A 12759-nucleotide genomic window follows, 5' to 3' on the forward strand; every position below is an offset into this window, starting at 1 on the left:
AAGTTATTTTTGTTTTTATTATTTTTTTTTAATAAAGTTTGTATATTATTTTTTTTGGTTTTTTAAAATCAAGTTTTTTAATTTTTAAAAATCAAGTTTTTTAATTTTTTTGGTTTTTAAAATCAATTTTTTGATTTTTTTGGTTTTTTAAAATCAATTTTTTTTTTTTTTTTTGTGTTTTTTTGAAAATCAAGTTTTATTTTTTTGTGGATTTTTGAGGTATTTACGAGAAACAGCCCTCCTTTTTTACATTAGGTTAAACAGCCATTTATGTTCTGCCAAAAAAAAAAAATAGAAGGCCCAGAATGGGGTCAGCAAAACAGGAAATGAAGGACATGATTGATGTTTTGGGGTTTAAAAAAGGGCATTTAGATTCGACCCAAAACATCAATCATGTCCTTCATTTCCTGCTGCATACGATCCAGCCGATTCCGCATTTCATCCATGTCTTTATTCCAGGCCATTATTTGACCAATTAGCCGTTGGGCACTTTCAGAGGTGAAATAGTCACTTCTTGTTGTTGTACCTAAAGTGGAATGAAACCAAAAAATGTCTTTAGAAATATGCACACATACATAGTTTACCTTACCATAAATAAAGCTGTTGTCTCAGACACTGACCTGGTGGGGTGCCCATGTAGCCTAATTCCTCCACATCCTCGGGGGTGGCACTATTGCTTGAATGAAGCACAACCAGATCCCCTAAAATAGAGTAGACAAATTACATTAAACAAAAGGCAGCCATGCATAGATTAACGTAAGCTGGTGTGTCAGACACTCACCTGGTGGGGTGCCCATGTCGCCCACCTCTCCTTCCTCCACATACTCAATGGGACTTGGGCTTATTTCCCAATCATGTTTTGCTTGGGGTGGACTGTCTTCTGGTTGTTGGCTGAGTGATTTTTCCCCTATGTGAAACAAAAAATTATTAATCTAATTAGCACACAGATATTTTAGTACATAGTAATTTTCCAACATTTGTAATGAAGTGGTTTGTGTAGAGTTCCTATTTTACCTCAATATTTAAAATTAGAAAGACATATCGGATAGATAGATATCAATATCTCAAAATATAGTTAATAATCTTTTGATCTCTCTCTATATCTGGAACAAAATCTCTAAATATCTAACTAAATGTAAAGCCAAAAAATTAAGATAACTTCAAATCTTCAAAAAGAATGTTTTACATTTCTATATCTATCTATCTACCTATCTCTATATTTCTCTCTCTCTATATATTTCTCTCTCTCTCTCTCTATATCTCTATATCTATATCTATATCTATATATATCTCTCAATATATATATATATATATATCTCTCTCTCTCTCTCTATAGTTATATATATATATAGTTATATATATATATATATATATATATATATATATATATATATATATATATATATATATATATATATATATATATATATATATATATATATATATCTATAGATATATCTCTAGATATATATATATCGATCTATCTATAGATATGTAACGAGGTTTATTAAAAGATCGTTTAAAACGATGAACAAAAAATCGGATAGGAAGGAAAAGCACATGGAGCAGTATACAAGGTAATAAACACAAGAGAAAAACACGACAAGTACTTACTTTTTTTAAGAACTTTCCGGATACGTCGGTATTGATCCGGCTCCCTGAGTTTCAGGTCAGACCATCTTTTTCTCAGTTGATCTTTGGAGCGCTGGACCCCAAAAGATGCCTGCAAAGTCTCCACGACCTTCGCCATTATTTTGGCCTTGCGCAAATTTGGCCGTGCGTACGGCCCATAATTGCCATCATAGTCGTCTTTGTGAAGAATGGCCACCATCTCCACCATCTCTTTAAAACTCATATTAGAGGCCTTAAATCTAGGCCTCATAGATTTCGCTGACGTTCCAGCCTCCGGGCTGTCTCCACTACCTGAGGTCGTCAACATTTCAGGTGTCTCCGCCATTCTTTAACTCCACTACGCGCCGTAACAAAAAATGGGCGGAGAACATGAGTTAAAATCGAACGTCAGGGGCGGGCGACGCAGGCGGAGTTTCACACATGCGTAGTGTATAAAGAGGGGCCTTGCGCACGTGTCGTACGTACGTTCTGTGCGTCGAATTAGGGGGCGGAAAACATGAGTTAATTTCGAACGTCAGGGGCGGGCGACGCAGGCGGAGTTTCACACATGCGTAGTGTATAAAGAGCCTTGCGCACGTGTCGTACGTACGTTCTGTGCGTCGAATTAGGGGGCGGAGAACATGAGTTAATTTCGAACGTCAGGGGCGGGCGACGCAGGCGGAGTTTCACACATGCGTAGTGTATAAAGAGCCTTGCGCACGTGTCGTACGTACGTTCTGTGCGTCGAATTAGGGGGCGGAGAACATGAGTTAATTTCGAACGTCAGGGGCGGGCGACGCAGGCGGAGTTTCACACATGCGTAGTGTATAAAGAGCCTTGCGCACGTGTCGTACGTACGTTCTGTGGTAGGTGATAGTGGACCTGGACGTTACAAAACGAAGGTAATTTTAGATATATATATTTTTTTTTGGTTTTTATGGTCATGACTTTGTAGCAAGCGGCCTATATGGCTTGATAGATTGATGAGGCCTACATAGGGAGAAGATGATGAGGGGTTAGCCGAAACCTATAATAAAAGTGTTTTTTGTCTTGTGACTTCATCTTTTCCAGATATAATGAATCCCCTATTTAAGGATCCAGAGTTCCTTACATCTTTTATTTCCAAATATCGAGAGATGAGGAATTTGTGGGAGGTGAAACACCCTCAGTATTATGCTAAGCATGTGAGGAAGTCAACGCTGGAGAGACTTCTGGCCTTTGTCCAGGCGACCATCCCGGAAGCAACAATGGAGACATTGCTCAAGAAAATTGGGGTCTTGAGGAACATGTATAAGAGGGAGCATAAGAAGATCCAGGAATCAAGGAGATCAGGAGCATCAGCAGATGATGTTTATGTACCCAGGCTGTGGTACTATAATCAACTCCGTTTTCTGGATGACCAGAATGAAGCCAGGCCATCACTTTCAACCCTTCCCTCCACCCTTCCCTCCACCCCAGCAGAGGCTGATGAGGAGCAAGCTGGGTCTTCCATCCTGGATGAACCAGATATGACCATCTGGAGTCAGGTAAATTATTTTAACAAATATTTACTGTACTAATATTAATGATGTTAACTGGATGTTATAATTGTCTAAAATAATTTGGCACTCAAAATTGTGTATACATATCAATTGACAGTAGTGGCTAAATATGTTTGGCACCTGCTTGAAATAATTATGGTGTCTGATTAGACTCTTTTATTAAAGAGAAGTATTCACATTGAATTTGCTATTCATGAGAAGCAAACTGTGTGTCATTGATGAACCCAAAAAAATATACTCAAACTATTGTCCTTTTTTTATACACAGGATGAGTCCATCCAGGAGGAATGTGGGGAAAGTGGCAGGCAGGAGGAGACCAGGCCCATGGACAGCCTGGAGGAGGCCGGATTCACCATCATCCTGGAGGAGGCTGGGCCCAGTGTCAGGCAGGAGGTGGCTGCTCCCAGTGAGGTGGCTGCTCCCAGTGAGGTGGCTGGGCCAAGTGAGGTGGCTGGGCCAAGTGAGGTGGCTGGGCCCAGTAGGAGCCTGACTGAATCCCAAGTGCCTCCCCTCCACCTTCCCAAAAAAAGGGCCAGGAAGGGGATGGTCACACAGGACGCATCCCTGCGCCTCATGCAAGAGGCCACCCGTTTTTTAACGAGCCCCCCCGAAGCGGAAGAATCCTATGGCTGCTACTTAGCCAGCAGGCTTCTTCAGATGGATTGGGAGCAGCGCCTCATTTGTGAGCGCCTATTTGGGGAAACAATCCATAAGGGGCTGCAGGGCACGCTAACACAAAACACCCAACTACATGAGGCAGCCCCCCCTCCTCCTCCTCCTCCTCCTCCTCCTCCTCCTCCTGCCACAACTGAAACACCAGAGCCACAGCCTCAAAAGAAGGCTACAGGGAAGGCTGCAGGGCAGCGTGGAGGAAAGGCTGCAGGGAAGAGAAGAAAATGATGACCTGGGTTCAGTCTGGTCTGACAGAAGACGCAGGCTGTTGTAGGACCACAGTCTGGGGACATCTAGATCATCTGCTGGTGCTGTTGATCTCTGGGATTCTTGGACCAGATTGTGCTCCCTCTTATATGGACTCCGCAAGATCCCAATTTTCTGGTACACCGACTTTTTCCAGCGTTGACTTCCTCTTTATTTTATTTTGACCATGAATAAATGGATCTTTTTTGAGTTTAGCAAAAGACTTTATGTGTTTTCTTTGAAATCATTGATTTTACACACAATGTTAAATTAACAAGGGACAACAATCTCATTGAGTTTGAAAAAAAACACACCAAAAATACATTACTAATGTTAATAATGTTCAAGTGGTAAGTCTTGAAAATCAAAAAATTTACGTAACCAAAAACGGTGCTTTGGGTTAACTTTATCTAAAAACTAAAAAATAATCACTATAAAAAAAAATAATAATAATGGGTTCTTTGTGTTAACTTTACAAACCTAAAAAAAAAAAAAAAAAAAAAAAAAAAGGGGAAAAAGTATTATTAGTATGGAAACATTGTTTTTAAAATGCATACTATATCATTCATGAGATCAAAGAGAAAAAGAATCCAGAAATCAGTTTGGGAGAACTCTGATTATGAACAGCAAAACACCTTCGTTCTTTAGAGCCTTCGTAAAGAAGAAATAAAATGCGCTGCATTCAACGATCACAGATTTTGCAGCGTGATGAATGTGCTACCTACAATACGAACACTAGTTTTACTAGACCGAGTGCTTCCGTTTAGTTTTTGCTTATGAGCATGCGTCGTTTTTTTGTCCGTCGGACTAGCATACAGACGAGCGGACTTCGGGGTCCGTCGTAGTTACGACGTAAAGATTTGAAGCATGCTTCAAATCTAAAGTCCGTCGGATTTGAGGCTAAAAAAGTCAGTTGAAAGTCCGGAGAAGCCCACACACGATCGGATTACCAGCCAGCTTTAGTCCGTCAGCGTCCGTTGGACTTTTGTAGACGAAAAGTCCGACCGTGTGTACGCGGCATTAGAAACTGCAGCTTGGCATTGCATGCTATTATTAAGTCTATGATCTACCAGAACACCTAGCTCCTTCTATACCATTGACTCCCCCAGTTGCACTCTCCCTTGAATGCATAGTAGCCATGGTGTTAGCACTACTGACAAACAATGCGCCAAATCACCGCACAGACTTCATACATCCTTTCCAGAGACAATGAACAGTCTTTTGCAAGCTTTGTTTTTGTTGTTTTATTGGGGGGTACAACTTGGATTGGGATATGGAATGCCCATAGAATCAATTATTTCCATCATATTTACAGATTTCAGTTACTTTGATCATAGTTAGAGCCTGAAGATTGAATGTGCACACTTGACTAAGTGGAAATCTTCTCCTGCAGCTCCCTGTAGACTGTTACTCCCTCTACATCTCCATGCAGACTATTGCTCCCTCTGCATCTCCATGTAGACTGTTACTCCCTCTGCATCTCCCTGTAGACTGTTACTCCCTCTGCATTTACATGCAGACTACTGTTCCTAAGAGTTCTCCATCCATCACCATGTGAGGGACAGAAACATCACTTTCGACCGTGTAAAAGTAATGGTCTTAGATCTCTTCACCTCCTGCCCAAACTTGCTTCTCCTTGCTCAACTGGTTTCCTCATGCACAACTTGTAATTACATTTGAGATATAACACATCCTCTTCTAATGGGGAAGAACTCACTCTGAATAAGCCCCTCTACTGGCTCTGGTGACTCGCTGCTACTAGGCCTGAGGCATGCAGAACCTCTCCCCGGAGGGCTAGTAGGTTAAAGTCTATCTTCTAGGAACTGGACTACTGCTCCCAGCCAGTCCAACTTGCAAACCATGTGCCAGCCGGCCACACTGATTTGACACACATCCCCCACAGTCTCTTCTCTGATCCAGGACTCTTCACCATCCACCGTGTGCATGATAAAGACTCTGTTAGTGACCGTGTAGAAGCAGAGTTCCCCCCTTACAGAATCCCTGGCACCTCCAGTCATCCACTCTTGTAATACTCACCGACCTTCCAGCCCTGAGTCCTTGCTGAGGAACTTGTGCGGACCGTGCCTTCCGACAGCTTCTCCCGCCCCTCTGCTCCAGGAGTTCCCTGCCACTGACCGTGTGGTGACAGAGACATTGCTAATGACCATGTAGAGGCAATTTTCCCTCACAGTTCTCCCTAGGCCTCCTCCAGCGATCGCTACCCCCCCCCCCAGATGGGGGAGTGCTCCTGCGGCTGTCTAGCACTCCATTCCTCACGTCACCCAGTCGACTACTCCTCCCCAGCAGCATGTCACCTCAGCATATATAGGAGGCCCGCCCCCTGCCAACGCGAATTAGGGATTGATCAGGGCTCCCACATGTGCTGCCTGCCACTCCAGCTCTAGGCCCAGTCTCCTCTTCCAGAACATTCTTCCTGGAAGCACCTCAGAACTGAAGTACAGGTGGTCACACCCACTGCTACTCTAACCACTCCCAGCCCCCAGATCAAAACAGACAGGCCTAGCTTGCAGTATAGGCCTGCCTAAATTTGCCTGTGCTGAACAACCTAGTAAAATAACCCTAAGTCCTCATGCACACGGACGTTTTAACAGCTGCTTTTTTGAGCTTTTTTTGCAGCTTAAAAAGGCCTGTCTATGTTAGTCTATGGCTTCATGCCCACCTAGGCGTTTTTGAGCTGCAAGTGGCATAGGCATTTTTAAGCTGTAAAAAAAACCCAGGACCAGTGGGTTCTGAGAGACGTTTTTCAGCTGTAAAAACGCTCTAACGCTGAAAAACACTCAAAAACGCTCAAAAACGTCATTCACCAACGTTTAATGTTTTTGGTCCATTGAAAAAAAAAAAAAACGCTAAAAAACGCTCAAAAACGCTATTGCAAAAACTCTGAAAAAAGCTGAAAAAAGTTTAAAAAAATCACTGCAAAGATACTGGCGTTTTCATAACGTTATTTTAACAGCCTGTGTGCATGAGGGCTTACTAGCACCTACCTTCTGGTAGAGGGTGCTACACATGTATGTTTTTAGTTACCAAGTACACACCTTAACATTTATCAACATTAAGCCCTGGTTCACACTGGAGTGTTTTGACATGCAATTTGACATGTAAAATCGCATGTCAAATCGGCGGGAATTGCCGTCAATGGCACCATCCTAATCGGTGCGACACTTGGGGTGTCTACTTTCCAAAATGGGGTCATTTGGGGGGGGGGGGGGGGGGGGTTTGTGCCACCTGGGCATTCCATGGCCTCCGAAACTGATAGGCAGTGAAGAGTGAAATAAAAAATTCACGCCCTTAGAAAGCCTTAAGGCGGTGCTTGGTTTTCGGGGTCCCGTACGCGGCTAGGCTCCCAGAAAGTCTCACACATGTGGTATCCCCGTACTCAGGAGAAGCAACAGAATGTATTTTGTGGTGTAATTTCACATATTCCCATGGCATGTTTGAGCAATATATCATTTAGTGACAACTTTGTGCAAAAAAAAAAAAATTTGTCTCTTTCCCGCAACTTGTGTCACAATATAAAAAATTCCATGGACTCGACATGACTCTCAGCAAATAGCTTGGGGTGTCTACTTTCTAAAATGGGGTCATTTGGGGGGGTTTTGAACTGTCCTGGCATTTTATGCACAACATTTAGAAGCTTATGTCACACATCACCCACTCTTCTAACCACTTGAAGACAAAGCCCTTTCTGACACTTTTTGTTTACATGAAAAAGTTATTTTTTTTTTGCAAGAAAATTACTTTGAACCCCCAAACATTATATATTTTTTTAAAGCAAATGCCCTACAGATTAAAACGGTGGGTGTTTCATTTTTTTTTTTTCCACACAGTATTTGCGCAGCGATTTTTCAAACGCATTTTTTGGGGAAAAAAAACACACTTTTTAAAATTTTAATGCAATAATGTTTGATGAAATAAAAAAGATGATCTTAGGCCGAGTACATGGATACCAAACATGACATGCTTTACAATTGCGCACAAACGTGCAGTGGCAACAAAATAAATACATTTTTAAAAGCCTTTAAAGGTTACCACTTTAGATTTACAGAGGAGGTCTACTGCAAAAATTACTGCCCTCGATCTGACCTTTGCGGTGATACCTCACATGCATGGTGCAATTGCTGTTTACATTTGACGACAGACCGCTGCTTGCGTTCGCCTTAGCGCGAGAGCAGGGGGCGACAGGAGTGCTTTTTTTTTTTCCTTTATTATTTTTTTGCTTTTTTATCTTATTTTTAAACTGTTCCTTTCATTTTTTTTTTTTAATCATTTTTATTGTTATCTCGGGGAATGTAAATATCCCCTATGATAGCAATAGGTAGTGACAGGTACTCTTTTTTGATCTCTCCTCTGCCCTCAAAGCATCTGACCACACCAAGATCGGTGTGATAAAATGCTTTCCCAATTTCCCAATGGCGCTGTTTACATCCGGCGAAATCTAAGTCATGAAATGCTCGTAGCTTCCGGTTTCTTAGGCCATAGAGATGTTTGGAACCACTCTGGTCTCTGATCAGCTCTATGGTCAGCTGGCTGAATCACTGGCTGCATTCTCAGGTTCCCTGTTGAGACAGGAGAGCCAGAGAAAAAAACGGAAGACGGTGGGGGGGGGGGGGCATTCCCTCCCACAGCTTGTAAAAGCAGTCTAGAGGCTAATTAGCCGCTAGGATTGCTTTTACATGAAAGCCGACCGCTGGCTGAAAAGAATGATACCAAGATGATACCTGAACCTGCAGGCATCATTCTGGTATAACCACTCAAAGTCGTGAATGGCGTACCTGAAGACAAAAAAATGGTTAACAATAAAACACAGTAAGCAGTAAAGTATAAAAAAATTGCATAACTGAAAAGCAAACATGATAAAACATAACAATAAAACATTGCAGAATAGAATACAGTAAAAAAGAGCAGAACAATAGAGAGAGAGAATAGAGAGAGAGAGAACAATAAAACGACAACTATTTTTTTTTATTTTATATATATTTTTTTTTTTTTTTTTTTTACACTTTTTTTGTAACTAACTTTTATAACTGTAACCGGTTCCAGGTTCGGGTCTCTCAAAATGCGATGGCATCTTGGGAGACCCTGTGAAAGTGCGCCTAGTCTGTGCAATGCTGTACCCTACGCTAATACTCAACTAGTGAATGGTAGCGTTCAAAACATTCACCAATGCAAAGACCAGGATTGTCAGGACAGGAGGGACAATAATAGCGGGTGTCACGCCTATATCCGCGCTTGCTGCAGACACGACATCTTTTTTGGGGGGGTTCGTTGGGTAGGGGTACTCGGGAGGACATAAAGAAAATGCCTCTCATGCAGCTGACTGCATTTGGTTGGGGATGTGAATGGGGGGAAGTACGGGTGCTGCAGAAGCGGTGGGTTCCCAATTAGGATTGGCGAATGCAGCAGGAAGGGCATTATGGGCACGACGGGCCTGTGTTTGTCTTTTTGGTGGCAGCGGGACACTACTTGTGCTTGCCACCTCACCAGCTTGAACTGCACTTATGGGACTCGCCACGTCACCAAGTGTTACTGCAGTGCTGGTTTGACTACGACCGGGGTGTACTAGGCCGCTGGTGCTTGCCAGTTCACCAAAACGCTACCAAAAAAACTGTTAGCGATCACAGGGATCAGGCCTGACTCTGCGAACGCTGCAGTTATGCGTTTAGTGTTTTGTAAGTGACAATGATCGATCGATACTGCACTTGGGTGGGCTGGGCTGGGCCGGGCGGAGGGGCAAAACGCAGGAGATAGCAGGTATCTGGGCTGATCCCACTAACACTGCGTTTTTGGGAACCCTAAACTGCTGGGGACGCTAGTATAGATCTGATCGGATCAGATATTGATCCGTTCAGATACTATACCACTAAGGGAGGCGTATGCTGCGTGCGTGCGTGGGTGCTAGCGGTACTGGCGCTAACCTGATGCTGCTTGGGGCTGGTGCTTGCCAGTTCACCAAAATGCTACCAAAAAAACTGTTAGCGATCGCAGGGATCAGGCCTGACTCTGCGAACGCTGCAGTTATGTGTTTAGTGTTTTGTAAGTGACAGTGATCGATCGATACTGCACTTGGGTGGGCTGGGCCGGGCGGGGGGGCAAAACGCAGGTGCTAGCAGGTATCTGGGCTGATCCCGCTAACACTGCGTTTTTGGGAACCCTAAACTGCTGGGGACGCTAGTATAGATCTGATCAGATATTGATTCGTTCAGATACTATACCACTAAGGGAGGCGTATGCTGCGTGCGTGGGTGTTAGCGGTACTGGCGCTAATCTGACGCTGCCTGGGGCGAAGCATATCACCGCCGGGCGATCAGGGGGCTAAACCTTTATTCGGTAATAAACGGCGGGTGCCCTGACACTATAAAAAATAAACGAACTAACCAGCGTCACCCGTAACACTTATACGGTGATCAGTGGTGAAAGGGTTAACTAGGGGGCAATCAAGGGGTTAAAACCTTTATTAGGTAGTATATGGGGGTCCCCGTCGCTATAAAACACTGACGGCGAACCTAAATATTTACCTCCCTAACTAGCGTCACCAGTGACACTAATACAACGATCAGAAAAATGATCGCTTAGCGACACTGGTGACGGGGGGTGATCAAGGGGTTAAAACTTTATTGGGGGGGGTTAAGGGGGTACCCTAGACCTAAAGGGGGCTAACCCTAACTGTCCTAACACAGTAACTGTCACAAACTGACACCAATGCAGTAATCAGAAAAGAAAAAAACTGCTTGGTGTCAGTTTGTGACGGGGGGGGGGGGGTGGGGGCGATCGGAATGTTCCCATTGGCCGGCGGCGATCGTGAGGGGGGGCCACGAACGGATGGCCTCCCCCTCACCTCCGATCGCCGGGGGACAAAAGAGGACCGCCTCGGGCACCGGGGGGGGGGGGGGAGGCAAAATCAATCACGTACACGATCACGAATCACGATCGTGTACGTGATTTTGCCTGCCCGTGCCACCGTACATTGGCGTGAGGCGGTCCTTAAGTGGTTAATGATGACCTCCGGCGTGTTCGCACAGCCCACATGCAGAGCCCGCCAGGAAGTCGGCACTGCGCTAATCACAGGCAGTGAGACATTTCCCGATCTCTGCAGCCGTGCATCGGGACAATGTCTCACTGCTTGTGATTAGCGCAGTGCCAACTTCCTGGCGGGCTCTGCACGTAGGGTGTGCGAACACGCCGGAGCTCCTTACTCTTTATTACTCTACAGTCTTTATTTCAGTTTTTGTACCCATTTACAAGCTGAATTTTCTATGCCAATAAACGCATTTGCAGTATCTAAATATACTTTATCCACAGTCACTCTTTTGTCTAAGGTTTTGCTTACTTTCTCCATAAAATGAAAGCAGATTTGTTTGACAACCTCACTCGGCAGTCAGTTATTAGAATCACAGAACAATCCTTCCAATGTACACTCTTTACACGGCATGCATAATTGGATTTCCTTGTGTGTTAGCGCCTATGGTAGAGGAAGCTCGGCCAGATGTTCAAAATACAATGTCAGAGGAAACCGGTAAACTGGCAAATGCTGAACCAGCCTGTTGTTAACCAATGAAGATGATCAAACAATGTCTGTCCCTAACCACTGATAAGATCACCTGTCCACTGATATTATCTTGACAATATTAAAATGGTATACTTATAATCAGGGCTTTTTTTCTCAGAAAATAGGTGCAGGAACTCCCTCCTCCTAAGTCACCCTTCACCTATGCCCCCTACCCACCTCTGAGCACTGTCTCTTGGCTCCAACCCCTACCCACTTCCCAAAATTGTCCCTTTTAGAGCCGGTTCACACGGGGGCGACTTGTCAGGCGACCTAGCCGCCTGACAAGTCGCCTACCTTCTGTACAATGGAACCATTCTAATCGGAGCGACGCAAGTCGCTCCGACTTAGAAGAAAGGTTCCTGTACTACTTTGGGGGCGACTTGCATAGACTTCTATACAGAAGTCGTCTTGCAAGTCGCCGCGGCAGTCGTGTGCAGGTCGCCTCGGTGAGGCGACCTGCAAGTCGTGCCGCTTCTAATGTGAACCGGCGCTAAGAGAATACAAAACCAAGTATCATTTTGCGCTACTAAGTAATTTGTATGGAATTTGATAGACCCCACCCCAGCAACAGTAGACCCTCCGGCAACAATACATCTCCCACACAACAAAATACCACCCCAACAACAATAGACCCCACCTGCAACAACAGATCCTCCAGCAGCCAGCAACAGTAGACCTCTCCCTCAATAGTAGATCTTTCCAGCAACAGTAGATCCCCTGCCAGCAATAATAGACCTGCCCAATAACAATAGACCCCCCACACAAAAATAGACTCCCAACAATGACAACAGATCCCCAGCAGCCAGCATCAATAGACCCTCCAGCACACCCCAGCAATACTTGCCAAAAATACATTGGATGGGATAAACAGTTCAATCTCTGTATTTGCAGATGATACTAAGCTAAGCAGGGCAATAACTTCTCCGCAGGATGTGGAAACCTTGCAAAAAGATCTGAACAAATTAATGGGGTGGGCAACTACATGGCAAATGAGGTTCAATGTAGAAAAATGTAAAAAGTACTAGTTACTTACCGGTAACTGTCTTTCTGGGAAATCTTCCAGGACGGCACACCTGAGATGAGAGGCTCCTCCCTACAGGAAACACAATCAATCAACAGATG

General features: G+C 44.1%; 1 protein-coding gene across 1 annotated transcript; it reads left to right on the top strand.

The window, feature by feature from the left end:
* Positions 1-2012: 2012 nt before the first annotated feature.
* On the top strand, positions 2013-11639 carry LOC141148059 (uncharacterized). Its single transcript, XM_073635213.1, has 3 exons — positions 2013-3137; positions 3420-3612; positions 11548-11639. Exons 1-3 carry the CDS (start codon positions 2688-2690, stop codon positions 11637-11639), a joined length of 735 nt encoding a protein of 244 aa, XP_073491314.1. The 5' UTR covers positions 2013-2687.
* Positions 11640-12759: the final 1120 nt, after the last annotated feature.

The sequence above is a fragment of the Aquarana catesbeiana genome, linkage group LG06 (genome assembly GCF_042186555.1).
Source record: "Aquarana catesbeiana isolate 2022-GZ linkage group LG06, ASM4218655v1, whole genome shotgun sequence".
NCBI lineage: Eukaryota > Metazoa > Chordata > Amphibia > Anura > Ranidae > Aquarana > Aquarana catesbeiana.

Coding starts and splice junctions, on each gene's coding strand:
- LOC141148059 (XM_073635213.1), top strand. CDS start 2,688: ATGAATCCCCTATTTAAGGATCCAGAGTTCCTTACATCTTTTATTTCC. Junction 3,138..3,419: donor ATATGACCATCTGGAGTCAG/GTAAATTATTTT, acceptor TTTTATACACAG/GATGAGTCCATCCAGGAGGA. Junction 3,613..11,547: donor AAGTGAGGTGGCTGGGCCAA/GTGAGGTGGCTG, acceptor CTTGTGTGTTAG/CGCCTATGGTAGAGGAAGCT.